Raw genomic sequence first — 14,383 nt, forward strand, 5'->3', positions numbered from 1 at the left:
GTATTTATTGGTCTTGAACTAATAACTGATAGTTTAATTTCTGAAGTGTTTGATTATACAAATACAAATACAAACGTATGCTGGTAAAACGTAGTGACCAAATATATTTATTTAATTCGTACTGATATTAGCTTGATTGAATTTATGAAGAGTTCTTCTAAGTTTACTAAGATTGTACTGTTGTAGAGATGCTACTGACAGTACCTGTCCTATGTTGTAGCTCATTGAAAAGGCAAATAGATACAGAAGACCCTCTGGGTTTCCCGTTATCCGCAGTAAAAGTAAAGTAACTTTACTCAAGATTAAACAAGCAAAATTACCCAGTGATGAAATCTTCCGCAGTTTGTGAATGTACAATTCATCTTTTGTTTTTGTAACATCCTTGTCAAAGTAAGGAGACCAGACGGTTCTTGAGCGTTACTACAGTTTTACGACATTTTGTTTGGTTCCTGAAAGCAGCACAAGGCCTGTACGCGGTGACGTCGTCGGAGTGCCCCGCTCACGCTTTCGGCTCGCGTTTCACCCGGCTGCTGACACCAACAGCGGGGCAGGTGTCTGATCGAACCACCGCAGTTTTCTGAGAAATGTTCGTCTGTTTTATTTAAAAACTTTTAAGCAGCTGTGAGTTTTCACAATGAAGCTTACGCGGAGCGACAGGCCGGGCTACAACTCACCTCCACTCAACAACAACACTAGCAGCAGCCTGTAACTATCGGCTTTCCTGCCTCGCTGTGGGGTGGTCTTTCTCGTTTCTTAACGAGCTTGTTGACGTTTATTGTTCTTTTAAACATTTGTCACTCGGACTTCTTCTCACAAACGTGACCCAGACTAATCGACGACAGCCATAAACGCTGAGCTCAAGGAGGAGCATCCCCCGTGTGAGGTTTATTAAAGCGCAGGAGGACGCAGCAGGCAGACAAGGTCTCTTCACCGAGACGGAGAGGAGCCAACATGTTTGAGGCGAGAGGAATCCCCTTTGTCCTGCTGGACATAGTCTGTCTGGTTCTAGGTATGTGTTTAAACGCATTTAACTCTGTTGTAGACTGCCTGCTATAATCCGATTAGCGGCGTAATCCTGCTGGGGTTTAGCAGTTTTCCACCGCGTGAGGCAGTGGTGAACAGATTCTATTTAAACCTGTTTTTATAGCTCTTATTATAATAGCTTGTTTATTTTAAATATTTTAGCTGGTTTAATGTTTTTGAGCATTTATGAACGTAAAACCAGTCGCAGGAGTTTAGTTTATAGGAAAAACTATTTAGCTGTGGTTCTCTAGCCCAGTGAACTAGACCAAATTCGTGCCTTGCAATTCTATATATTCATAGGATCGCTTGCCAGGCTACTGTTTCCATTGACTGATTCATTCAATCACATGGGGACTTTATGACACATGCCTGACGCATTTATGACTTGCTGCTTTAAAGCAGAAATGAGATCTCAGACTAAGATCTGTCTGGTTTATGTCTCATTATTGCTAGAATGATGTATTTAGATGAAAGGATTAACTCCCACTCACAGACCTGTTTTCTTCTTGTGTGTTTGTAAAATCTAACGTCTACTGATTTCCTGTTCAGAAAGTCATTAAGACTAAAATGATTCAGCAATGTTCAGGAGTTTGAGTCATTTTCTGTTACACTGGCATGTGTCTGCTTACTCATAGCTTGTTGCCAGCAAGCTGCATGTGATGCTGAGGCTGTCAAGTCTGAGTATGAGTAAGGCAGCAGTGTGAGTGTGCACAGCAGCCTCTGCCAGTCCAGCTTTGGATCGATTGTTTTCAGTGAATCTGTAACCCAACCAGCCATCTGTGTTACAAACCGAGCTCTGTGATTAAAAGTGAGGCTAAGACATAGATGTTTTCATTAGGTGTGTAATTATGAAGAAGCAGAGAACACAGTGCTCGTCCTGTTTTAGCCCACATAGCTGAATTTATTTGGTTAATGCAGCAACTGTAAGCTGCCAAATGAGCTGCTGAGTATGTATGTTTGAATGTTAAATTTTTTGTGTCTGTGTGGTTGAGCTGGGGAAACTCGGGCTGCAGTCGTGTGGATTAAAATAAAAAATAAGTGCAACGCGGCTGCTTGCTGTCGTTGATGGGAGTCACGTCGATGGCCCGAGAGCATTTCTGTTCCACTTCTCTCCCCCTCCAGCTGTTGTGGCCCATCAACCACAGCTGTGGGGGTCAACAGCTGAAAAAAAATGACCCATTATTGCAGAAAAGCTGGCCAGGGTAACAGATTTTATTTAACTAACAAAGCTCCTTTTTGTTTTTAAGTGTGTGCTGTTGCTTCTTGTAAATGTACACTACAGCTCAAAAGTGACTCTCATTTCCTTCTTGAACGACGAACCATTTTCTCTGCTACACCATGAGTTAAATCGGCCAAACCCCAGTGAGATGACAGCAGCATTACATGTAGACTTTGTTCTGTCCAACCCATTAGCACGGCCTCTTATCTTTCTAGTGTTTCGTCCATGGGGAGTGCTTCACCATTCACAGCTTCTTTTATACTAGCAAGCTCCAAAAGCTGCTTTTAAAACACATTTGTACAGCTTAGGTCGCTGCTTTTACGATGTCACCGTTCCAGACATGATGCTGCAGAAAATCAGGCTGAGCTCAGTCGTGCACTTTTTCTTTCCTTTTGGGAATTAAAATGGCAACAAGATGAACCAAGTAATAAATAATTTGATTTGGTTCTTCATACATCATCATTTTCATCACAGAGTGATTACTTAATCAGGAAATGTATAATTATACACATATAGTTAATAGATTCACATACTTTGGTAGAAAACTGCGACAAAGCTGATGTTTCCCAGTAAAAGAAAATCATTAAAATAATTTTTTTGTTGAGGAAGGAGAGGAAAAATGTATATATTTTTTAAAGAAATGAATAAAAATAGTTTGAAAATGTTTCTGGTTTGTAAGACTGCTGCAGCTCTGACTCCACCTGAAAGATGTTTTGATGCATTTTATTTTGAAAATCTTTGGACCTATTCCTGTGGTAACTGGCCCTGATCTCTCCCTCCACAGGAGCGCTGCCTATGGCAGCCTATAACCTGGGTAAGGTCCGCCCTTACCAAAGGGGCTTTTTCTGTAATGATGAGAGCATCAGCTACCCTTTCCACAGCAGCACCATCACCTCCACGGTGCTGTACTCTGTAGGCCTAACCCTGCCTATTGTCTCCGTAAGTAGCAGGGCCCTTTACGACGCTCACTGTGTTTGTAGACGTGTTAACACCAGCATACAACAGGTGTGCCAACGGCCGAGGAGGATGTTCACTTAAAAACTGAAAAAAATCTTTATTACATTATTAAAAATTCAAACTGGATGAATTCAGTCACTGAAACTTGTTTTGTTTTAACTTCTCACTGAAACCAAAACATGTGACTTTTAGATTTCCACCCTGAAACTCTCATCAGGAGCCAGGTTTCATTTAATGAATCAGTTTGAAGTCGATCTGTTGGATGAACTTTCCTTTGCTGTTATTAATCAGAGACAGACATGCAGGCAGCGCCGCCGTTTCCTAAAATAACTGGAATGATCATCTGGATTCGAGCTGTTGTTTCTGTGGGAGGATGGAAGGTGGATGGGCTGTGTGTCGCAGATACGCAGCTGAGATGAAGCACCTGTAACATTTACATTTTTGTGCTTTTACCTTCTTTTCCCATTAACACCCCCTCCTCGCCAGCATTCATCTATCTTTACCAGTAACACTCTTTCTGAGGAGTGGGTGAAGATGCTTCAGAGGTTGCACCGTTCTGTGGGATCCTCTCGCCTGGCTGCTGTGTCCTGTTGCGTGATGGGAAGGTGTCGGAACTCCTATAATAACTTGTGTTTTCTGTCTCTCTTGTTGCTTCTCTGCTAGTTGGGCTCCCTTTTGGGATCCTCAATTTGCTGCACCAGCCTTATCGCAGAGGCTTTTTCTGTAATGACGATTCCATAAGGTACCCCCTTAAAGAGGACACCATTTCCTATCAGTTGTTAGGAGCTGTTATGATTCCCATCACAATACTGATTGTAAGTGTTTTATTTCTGTTAACAGTTCCCTTCTTTAACCCACTTTTTCTGTTCATCTTCTTCCTTTTAACATTCCTGATGTTTGGCTCCTTCCCCTTTCACATTTTGATCCATTGTTCCTACTAAGTATTCATTTTTGTCAGATTGTTTGCATGAAACTTCTCTTAGCAGGCTCTTAACAGCAGTTCATTCTCCAACAGCATGCTGTACTAAATGTTTTCACCCTAAACCACAGAGGAAGAGATAGTAGACTGAAACTGGCTCCCTTAAAAGAATGCAGAGCGACAGGAGGCGTGTACAAAATGAGACCAGATGGGAAAGTCCTAACAAGTCTTTACCTTTAAAAATAAAATGTTATAAGGACTCAGATGCATTCAGTGGTATTTCAGTTATTTTAAAGGTGCGATAAATATGAATTTAACAATGAAATCATCACAAAATTGTGTCAAAATCTTAGCAAAGAAGGCTAAATTGAAAGAGATGTCCTTCTCAGCCAGCTGGGGATTTGTCAGTTTTTGTCTTTTAAAAAAGCCAAAGAGGGACATAGTCATTGTTTACAGCTGGTGAGCCCGCAAAGTTGCCAAGTCTACACCAGCTAACGCTGCTGCGTCGGCATTTGTAATTCAACACCAGTGGATAGCAAACACTAGACATGTGGAAAGTAAACAAAGCAGTTAAAGGAGTGGCTCAGAAATTATTTCTTGTGACCCTTAACCCGTACTGCACACTGGAAGCAAAAGCAGCGCGGAACGGCCGCAAAATGGCACAGCTTCCATTATAGTCAATGGAGTGTCGCAAACCAGCCGCGACGTGGAAATTTTCAGACATGACCCAGAATCAGCTCGCTGCGCCGCTACTGATAAGATCAGGTTCTATTTTTTCTGGGAGCCGCTTCTGGAATGCGTCGATTACCGCAGCCAACATAGAGCTAGACAGGAAATCACACACGGTTTCAATGTAAAATCCCTGGTAATTTTCAAAATAAAAGTATTGCAGCGATGCAATTTCATATATATGAAGCTTACATGTGACCTAACGGCTTATTTACTCACAGCATCGTTCCAGAAGTGCAGCGGTGTGTTTTCATGGCTTTAATCCTGGCAGTGGAGAGGAACAAGATCATCAATGACATCAAACAGCGATATAAAACGTGATTTACTTCTTTTTGTTTAAATGGTGGATTGCATAAACAAACTGTGGCTTTAGAAGTCTCGAGGGATCGTGTGATCTCGCGAGGAGATTGGCGGAAGTCTCAAGGGATTTTGTGATCTCGCCAGTTGAGCAAGGAGTGCGACAGAGAAGCCGCTTCACTGCTGAGACTCTTCCGGTGTGCACTTGAGTGCTGTCGCGAGTAAACCTTTCCGCTGCAGTTTTGCACCGCTTTTGCTCCCAGTGTGCAGTAGGTGAACCCACAGTATGCTTTTGTTTTACTCTAAGATCATGTAGAGAAAGCTAAAGGCTAACACTGAGCACACAATGCTAATGGTAAATTAGAAACAAATAGGCAACCCTAAAAAAATCTTATGCAACTTTTTCAATTACCAACAACTCGATTCCACAGTGAAATGTATTTATGTACTCAAGTTACTTTGTATGACTCTTCTTCACTGGTCATCTAGAATCTTCTGGTGCTGAGCCATAACTGGCAACAACCATAAAACTCACAAAACTGGAAGTTTGTTTTGAAACATGGGCTGCAGTACCCACATTTGACCACAGGGTGTCATTCTAACTCAATTTACCTTTAAGTTTAATGTTAAAACCCTGATGTAATGTTTATTTTTTTAGTTTGAGCCTCGGGGGCTTGTTCTCTGCCAGCACTGATGGGCAGTTAGATATCTACAATCCTATACCACAAGGATCACAGTAATACAGATGTGAGTCATTCATTTAGAACTCCTCTCATTCTGCAAACTAACAAATATCTATTCAGTTAATGTTTTAGGATAAACTAGAGACTGACCAATATGGGGATTTGCTGATGCCGATTTCTCGAGCTAACGGTAATTTTTTGGGACAAGTTTGATGGCCGATAGACGATTTCCAACTTACCTGCATGCTGCAATGTCTCTAGTAAAACTAGATGGACAACGTTTCTGAACTGGAATCAGTTTTTGAACACTAAGGCCCTGTCCACACGTAGCCAGGGATCTGCCAAAACATAGATATTTTTCTACGTTTTGGCCTGTCATCCACACGAAAACGGAGTTTTTTCACACGAAAACGGATCTTTTTAAAAACTCCGGCCAAAGTGAAGATCTGCGTTTTCTCCGTTTTGGGTGTCTGCGTGTGGACAGACAAAACCGGAGTTTTAAGGTCCGCAACGTCACTTTCCGCGACAAAAAATGCTGACATCACGTGTGCGACCTGTGTTTACATTAGCCGGCATCATGGAAGCCTTCAGAGCTGCGCTCTGTCACTACCCGATCCATCAATTGTCCAAGCGCTTTCTGCTTGTTTGTTTTTGCAAGCGGAATTACTGCTCCTTGCGGAAGACCACAGACGAAGGACGAGGTTAAGAACGGGGGAAGTACTGCCGCCTACAGGTCTGGCATGTCCTTAACAACGTATTTATCCGGGTACGTGTGGACAGTTTTTTTTTAAACGTGGTGGTGTGGATGCAAGTTTTTGGAGGGGCGGATATTCGTTTTTAAAAAACCCCGGCTACGTGTGGACTAGGCCTAAATTGAACAAACTCTTGAATCTTAATTTTGTGCTCGGTGTTAAAACCAAACAGGGCAGGACATACGCTGCAGATGTCCAATTTTACAGCCACTCATTCAAGTCTTCCTGGTCAACAGATGACCCTCGTGTCTGCTACTGACACCAGCGTATGTTGACCTGGTAAGCTGGGTCGAAGGGTGCTGCCTCTGAATTTGGACAATGCAGCTTGTGTTGCTAGCTAAGGGCTAATGTGTTCAGCACAGTTACACGCCCATGTGGGAACTCTGTCTGTTTCGAAGCAAAGATTCTGTACTGAAAAATCAGAATATGAATACACGTACCATTGCATCCCTAAAAAAGAGGTATAATGCCCAATGCCAACATCTCGTCTCGTCTCGTCTTCCTCCGCTTATCCGGGTCCGGGTCGCGGGGGCAGCATCCTAACTAGGGAGCTCCAGGCCGTCCTCTCCCCGGCCTTGTCCACCAGCTCCTCCGGCAGGACCCCAAGGCGTTCCCGGACCAGATTGGAGATGTAACTTCTCCAACGTGTCCTGGGTCGACCCGGGGGCCTTCTGCCGGCAGGACATGCCCGAAACACCTCCCCAGGGAGGCGTCCAGGAGGCATCCTGACCAGATGCCCAAACCACCTCAACTGGCTCCTTTCGATCCGGAGGAGCAGCGGTTCTACTCCGAGTCCCTCCCGAATGTCCGAGCTCCTCACCCTATCTCTAAGGCTGAGCCCGGCCACCCTACGGAGGAAACTCATTTCGGCCGCTTGTATCCGCGATCTCGTTCTTTCGGTCATTACCCAAAGCTCATGACCATAGGTGAGGATTGGGACGTAGATCGACCGGTAAATCGAGAGCCTGGCTTTCTGGCTCAGCTCCCTCTTCCCCACGACAGATCGGCTCAGCGTCCGCATCACTGCAGACGCCGAACCAATCCGCCTGTCGATCTCCCGATCCCTCCTACCCTCACTCGTGAACAAGACCCCGAGATACTTAAACTCCTCCACTTGAGGTAGGACCTCTCCCCCGACCCGGAGGTGGCAAGCCACCCTTTTCCGGTCGAGAACCATGGTCTCAGATTTGGAGGTGCTGATCCTCATCCCAGCCGCTTCACATTCGGCCGCGAACCTACCCAGCAAGAGCTGCAAATATCAGCCCGAGATATCGGTTCATCCCTAATACAAACCATTACAATTAAAACTGATTGTGAAAGTTTTAAGTGGACATCTTCCTGACGCCACATTTTTGAGGCCAAAATGAAATAGTGTTGTCAGTCTTCTGCTTGTGTTAACTAAGTGGCTTTAATCAGGCTCAGTTGTTCTTATCCAAATGATGACTCAGCATCTAGTCCTTCTGTCTTTTTGTATCCACTGTTTCTTTGTTCTTTAATCTGCTTGCTGAGAAAATCAGAGTAACCATGTTTGTGTTAATGGTTTCTGTTTGAAACTGTTAAACCAGTAAGGTTATTTATGTTTGAGTTACTTATATCGGCCCAATTATTCTATTCTAATGTTAATGTTCCTTCAGCTGCACCCAAACAAGCCTCTGACTCTGTCCTTTCTCTTGCAGATGGTCGTTGGCGAGTGCCTTTTAGTTTATCTGCACCGCCTCAAATCCAAGTCATCATTCGGCAGCTACGTAGCCCGTGTTTACAAAGCCATCGGTACCTTCCTGTTTGGCGCAGCGATGAGTCAGTCCCTGACGGACATCGCAAAGTATTCAATTGGCCGCCTCAGACCGCATTTCCTGAACGCGTGCAAACCTGACTGGAGCCTCATCAACTGCTCGGCGGGGGCGTATATCGAAAGCTTCACCTGCACTGGAGACCCAAAAATGGCCAATGAGGGCAGGTACGTCCTCAGATCCTGTTCATCTAGTAGCATAATACTCATAGTACTCCTTATATACAGTATACAGGTAGGACTAAACAAGATGGCACTTGTTAAGACACGCAACCCCAGATATCTCTCATTTGACAACATTAACGTCCCTAAAAAGCTAAATAAATTCCAGGGCAAAAAAAGTTAGGTGTTGGAAATCCAAATGAACCCTGAAGGAAGAAACAGTCTCTAAAGAGTTCCTAAGGTGCTCCAAGCTGGAAGAGCTAATTTCACGAAGGTCACGACCTTCACATAGTGACGTATTAATTACTCTGCACGCACCTGTCGTCTAAGCGTGCCGTGTCAAAGCAGCTTGACTTGTCCCAGTTGGAGCTGAACTGGTTTTTACACCCACCGTTGGAGTCCAGCAGCTGGCAACGATCCCACAGATCATTAAAACACTGGTTTTAGCTGGACAGTGTATTTCAAACGTTCCAACTCTTCCACACTATCAGCAGAAGACGCCTTTCTGTAGTTAGCAGTGTTTTTAAATGTAAACATGTGACAGGCAGCAGCAGCTGCTCTGATCACGGCGGCTCAGACCGACTCACAGCACAGGAATGAAAAGCTTGTTTTTAGAAAGCTGTGAATGTTATCAGCTCCAAGCAGAGAGGGAAGAACAGTGGGAGGAGAGGATTTCCTCTCCTCATTCTGATCTCCGCTATACCACAGAGGAGTGTTCACGGTGTCAGGTTATTATGGGATGCGAGAAGAATTTAATGCAACCCGATTTTAGCTTCTAGACTTTTGTTGTTTTTTTCTCTTTTGATAGACATTGTACATGAAGCTTGGGAGGTCTGGTCCCACTCCCCCGTCTGTTTGTTTTCTACTGTACGTTTACAGGGTGCGGTGTTTCCTGGAGCCTCGTTACTTATCTGCTGTCTGCCTTTTTTAACGTGGTGTAGCGGAAACGTCCAACAGGAGTTGGAGAGAAGGATTCGAGTCTGATAACCAGAGCCTTCAAGGCTAATGTCAGGAAGACAATTTTCCAGCTTGTGTGTGTGTGTGTGTGTGTGTGTGTGTGTGTGTGTGTGTGTGTGTGTGTGTGTGACACTAATGGGAGCATCACATTAGAATGAGAACAGATCATGGTGGCCTGCTCAGCATCATCTTACACCATCACGACTCCATTGGCTTAGTTTTGCTTCCTCTGGGGAGACGAGCTGGTCGTCAGAGCTAGTTGTGTTTATTTACAGGAGGATTGACTGAAGTTGTATTTATGAAATCTATTTCTAGATGAAGCAGCTGTCTTCCTGGTGGATACAGCTACTCACCAGTCAGTTTAACCTGACGCTGTGGAACATTATGCGTTAATATTACATTAGTCGCTGAGGTGGGGTTAATATCGGCTGTTATGTGTTTATCTGGACATTTACCAGGAACTGTAAAGGCAGAGACAGACTCTAAATGCTAAATAGATATAAAATGAGGACGATTATGGGATTAATATCCTGCCTTTAGTCGGGGGCGTGTTGTGTTGTGAGGGCGTTTCTATGGCAGATGTGACGCTGACCAATGCGCTTTCAATCCTCTTTTGGGTGCGTTCTTTATTTACATAGTCAGGTGGCGTGCCCACCATGATAGAAGAAGTGGGTTTGGTGTGTGTGTGGTGCTAAGGGTGGGAGTCATAAAGGAAGAGCCCACCTAGAGCTCACTGGTCAGTGTCCTATCTGCCTTCCTATTGGCTGGGGGGCCTTTGGTAGGATAAATCCATAAGAACTAGGGCTGCACGATATAAGGAAAACCTACGATATTCGATAACAATGATTAATATTGCGATGACGATATTACTTGCGATAAATAAAAACTTAACTCAGGAACAAAAATAATCAAAAACAAAGAAATTCAAAAAATCATTAAAATGAGAAAAGTAAAAGATGTGAGGAAAGGGAAAAAAATGAAAAAGAAAAGGGACTCACTGGATCCCGGGAAAAGCAGAATCAGCAAAAAGAGCTAACGAAGCTAACTCAGGTGTTTGCTAACCATCAAAATTAAGGGCCGTCCGCCTTGGGGCCGGGCATCTGACCTATGAGAACCCACCCAATTGGCCAAATGGGTGAAGGGCTCTATTTGGTTTGTTAAAAAAAACATCATGCTTCCGTTGGATTGACAGAATGCATTTTGTGTAGCAAACATTTGAGCTGACCATTCATTACGATATTTATCTGTTCTTTGCGATATGCATATTGTGCCTGCTGATATTGCGATAACAATATATTTATGATATATTGTGCAGCCCTAATAAGAACAGAGGCAAAGAACTGAAATTCCAGAGAGGGACTTTTGTCTGAATTGAAGAGCACAAGAGTCGATTTGAGAGCAAATATTTGAACACAAGAAGGGACTTTTGAATGTGAACTTCGTTTTGAGAACGAGCAGAAAAATATCTGAGCATAATATAATTAATGCTCTCAAAATCCACAAAAGGTGCTCTTGGTTAAAGGGCATTGATCTCATCGATGTGTGTCTAAGTTACCTGTAGAGGTGTCCAGTTCAGGTGTGAAGCGACGGGTTGTCGGTTCATGCTCTTTAATTCTCAACAGTCGAGCTAATGATGTGTCGAGTTGCTGAGGAGCAGGACAGTAAATTATTAAGTTTGGTGTAAGGTGGCATTGTGAAACGTGTGTGTGTGTGTGTGTGTGTGTGTGTGTGTGTGTTTCTAAATCAGAGTGCATTCATGCACTCTGATTTGTCTAACACACACCTAGCTTAATTTCTTTTTTCTGTTGCAGGTTGTCGTTCTACTCCGGCCACTCGTCGTTCTCCATGTACTGCATGCTGTTCCTGGCTGTGAGTATCTCAACCAGGTGGCTTCTGGAATCCTCCTCAGCAGGATTTACTGCTTATGTTTGACTTTATGGAACATTTTTCTTTTATTAAAATTTTAGATTTGAACTGAGCACAAACACCACGTAGAACACTCATGATTCTAATGTAGCAGCTTATCTTTGCCCATGGAGGCTAAGCCAGAGTTAACCGTGGACCAACAGATCTCAGGAATACACAAATCTTAACAACCATATGGCTTATTTTAATATTTAAGAGTAGGAAAAGGGGATCTGACCCTGTCAATGGCTTTATTTATAAAGTAAAAGCTACATTTTATAAATGTTGAAGCCCATTATCTATCTGGACCAACATAAAGATGAGAACAAGCTACTGATTCAGCATTTTAATTCCCACCCTTGGTGGTTTGGTTAAATTTTTAATTGTAGGTTGGAGGAGGCAGATTATTAAATACGTGAGACGGCTCTTTTTATATACAGTTTACCAACTTGGGTTTTCCACCCACGGCTCTGTGATCTGTATCGGTAACACCGACTGGGTTTTACTGATGACCTTTATGAGCTGCTCATTCATTCAACACGCGTAGATATAAATAGACCCAGGGTCAAAGTCCTGGCATCAGTGCTAGAAGTTCAACAATAGAAGCCACGGCCTTTAACGTTTGCTCCAAAGTTCAGCAGGAGGAACCCAAACATGGGTCGGGCCAAAGGTTAGGAGGCAGCGCCTGTTTAACGTGAACCTATGATGTCTGATAAATGACACAATGATCAGTAAACTAGAGACTGTTCTACTTAAGATGCCGTGAAGCCCTTTTTAGCCCAGCTGATGGATTCTTTTTCCACGCTCTGGCAGCCAGATGATCCGGTAAACTTGTTTTTAAGCTCGTGGTGATGTGACATCTTTTTCCTCAACATTTAAAAAGAGAATTATTATTTTTTTGGTCATCTAATCTGTTAGAATAATGAATCTGGAAAACAAAATGTGCTGAGTCGCGATGGTTTGAGTTCTGCAGTAAATAAACATTCCCAACACAATGCACATGGCTGCCTGTGTTTATTTTTAAACCCGTCTGTGTGATTTCCAGCTCTACCTGCAGGCTCGGCTTCAGACGCAGTGGGCGCGGCTGCTGAGGCCGACCTTGCAGTTCTTCCTGATCGCGGCCTCGGTGTACACAGGGCTGTCCAGGGTGTCCGATTACAAACATCACTGGAGCGACGTGCTGACGGGCCTTCTGCAGGGCGCACTGATGGCCCTGTTGGTGGTGAGTGCCCTTTGTTTACCACGAGGCTTTTATTCTTCCCTACAGATTATTTTAATCTAACTACAGTTTAAACATTTTACCCCAGCTGCTACCATTTTATTTAATCCTGCAGATCTTCTTCGTATCGGATTTCTTCAAACCCCGAGTGGATTCCCCTAAACAAAGCGACATCCCTCACACCAGCCTGCAGGAGACGCCCACAAATGGACACCACTTGGAGAGTCCCGCCTTTCCTCAGTGAGCAGCAGAATCTTCTGCTCGTCCCGAACGCACACGACTCCCAGCCTCTAAGCTTCTATCTGAAATCCCTGACCAGTTCACTGCATGGACCAGAGGGGCTCGCTATACTAATGTTGCCCAGTTCCTCTACATGATTACAGGAAAGCAGATGCTCCATTTAAAGAGCTTAGAAACCACTTGGCCTATTTAGATGTAACTTGCTGAGATTATCTCTTCTGCCCACTGAAGTGACTGAGGATGAAGGATGGGGATTCTGAAGAACAGCTGCCTGCATGCACACCACTCCTAAAGGGTCAGACCACTGATGGGACGGGGGTGGAAACCTGTGAATGTAACCGTTTTTAGTGCTTTTCCTGACCTGGAGTCAGCACGCTCAAGATTCTGATTTGGGGTCAGTTTTATGTCTCCTGCACCCATTAAAGGGTTTTTAAACTATGTGGCCTTAGGATAGGTGCATCACAGGGTTAATTATGAAGAGAACTGATCCTAGATCAGAGTGCAGCAGCATTACTGTGCTGACTCCAGGCTGCTGCTGTCTCACTCTCCAGCTGTCTCACCTGCATCACGTTTAGTTAGAGAGCTGCAGAGTCCTCGACTAAGCCCGCGTTGCCTTTGCTGGACTGCTGTGTATTTAATGTAAACAGACAACAATGTGCTTTTTGTATAATCTGTATGCCAACAAATCACCATACAGACTTTTATTGAAAAACAACGTTACAGATATATATACAGATGTCTAAAACAAGGAGAAATGAAGCCATTTTACTCAACGTTAACACAAGTGAAGCATGTGTTTGATGTATGATGTCACGTACCAATGTAAGCAAACAGCTAAATTAAAGTTTTAACTTGTAATGTTTCCTGGTCATTTAAATGTGTGATCACATGGTAACAAGATGGAAAATAAAATAAAAGTTTTCCCACCTGAAAGGTTTAGGCCGTTTTTGGAACTAAGGTTGTGTTGGAGCAGGAAAACAGGCGAATGAATCACTAATGAGACTATAGATACAGACTGGCAGCGAAAACGATGTCTCGTTTGATCTTCGTTATTCCTGCAGAGACAGAAAGAAAACAGTCATGGTACTAAATGGTTTTCTTTAACCGTCACTAATGTAAAATTCAGTTTTTGAGAGAACAGCTTCAGAATAATTGGTGATGAGAAATGAAGCCGCTCCAGACAGAAGAGGGAAAAGGCGGGCTTATTATGGTTTATCTGAATGTTGACTTTATTCTAGATAGATCTGGATTTCGTTAGCTCACAAACTTCTGTAAACTTTCTGCTCAACTTTAAAACATTTTACTTTCAAAACATTCAGTCTGTAAAAAAAATATTCTAGTGGACCACATTTAGCTTTGATATTTATTTACCATGGTACCATTTAGGGGTAGACCGATATCGGGCTGATATTTGTCCTTAGAGAAGCCGATTAAAGTCAGGCGCATCCTCGGGCAGCCCAGTGCTTTTACAGAATTTTATTTAAATGCATTTTACATTAACTAATACCATCTGCTTAATAAATACTCTTAAA

The 14,383-nt window shown here is 43.4% G+C and overlaps 3 protein-coding genes across 4 annotated transcripts in view; 2 read left to right on the forward strand and 1 right to left on the reverse strand.

The window, feature by feature from the left end:
* On the forward strand, window positions 1-13,784 carry plpp1a (phospholipid phosphatase 1a). Of its 2 annotated transcripts, none has more exons than XM_015942953.3 (6): window positions 1-1,009; window positions 3,027-3,181; window positions 8,256-8,536; window positions 11,299-11,356; window positions 12,438-12,614; window positions 12,727-13,784. In XM_015942953.3, exons 1-6 carry the CDS (start codon window positions 952-954, stop codon window positions 12,853-12,855), a joined length of 858 nt encoding a protein of 285 aa, XP_015798439.3. In that variant the 5' UTR covers window positions 1-951; the 3' UTR covers window positions 12,856-13,784. The 2 variants fall into 2 exon arrangements, with proteins under 2 accessions (XP_015798439.3, XP_015798440.3); XM_015942954.3 differs by lacking the exon at window positions 3,027-3,181 and adding an exon at window positions 3,863-4,014.
* LOC107373312 (homeodomain-interacting protein kinase 4-like) overlaps window positions 1-14,383 on the forward strand; it is a 745,746-nt gene that overhangs the window by 70,653 nt on the left and 660,710 nt on the right. The gene's annotated exons all lie outside the window — the stretch shown is intronic.
* The window catches only part of mtrex (Mtr4 exosome RNA helicase), a 26,847-nt gene continuing 25,971 nt past the window's right edge, over window positions 13,508-14,383 (reverse strand). Inside the window, exon 27 of the mRNA XM_015942950.3 lies at window positions 13,508-13,906. Coding sequence (XP_015798436.3) covers window positions 13,854-13,906 — 53 coding nt within the window. The 3' untranslated portion in view covers window positions 13,508-13,853. The remainder of the gene's footprint in view (window positions 13,907-14,383) is intronic.

This window comes from Nothobranchius furzeri, chromosome 6 (genome assembly GCF_043380555.1).
Source record: "Nothobranchius furzeri strain GRZ-AD chromosome 6, NfurGRZ-RIMD1, whole genome shotgun sequence".
Taxonomy (NCBI): Eukaryota; Metazoa; Chordata; class Actinopteri; order Cyprinodontiformes; family Nothobranchiidae; genus Nothobranchius; species Nothobranchius furzeri.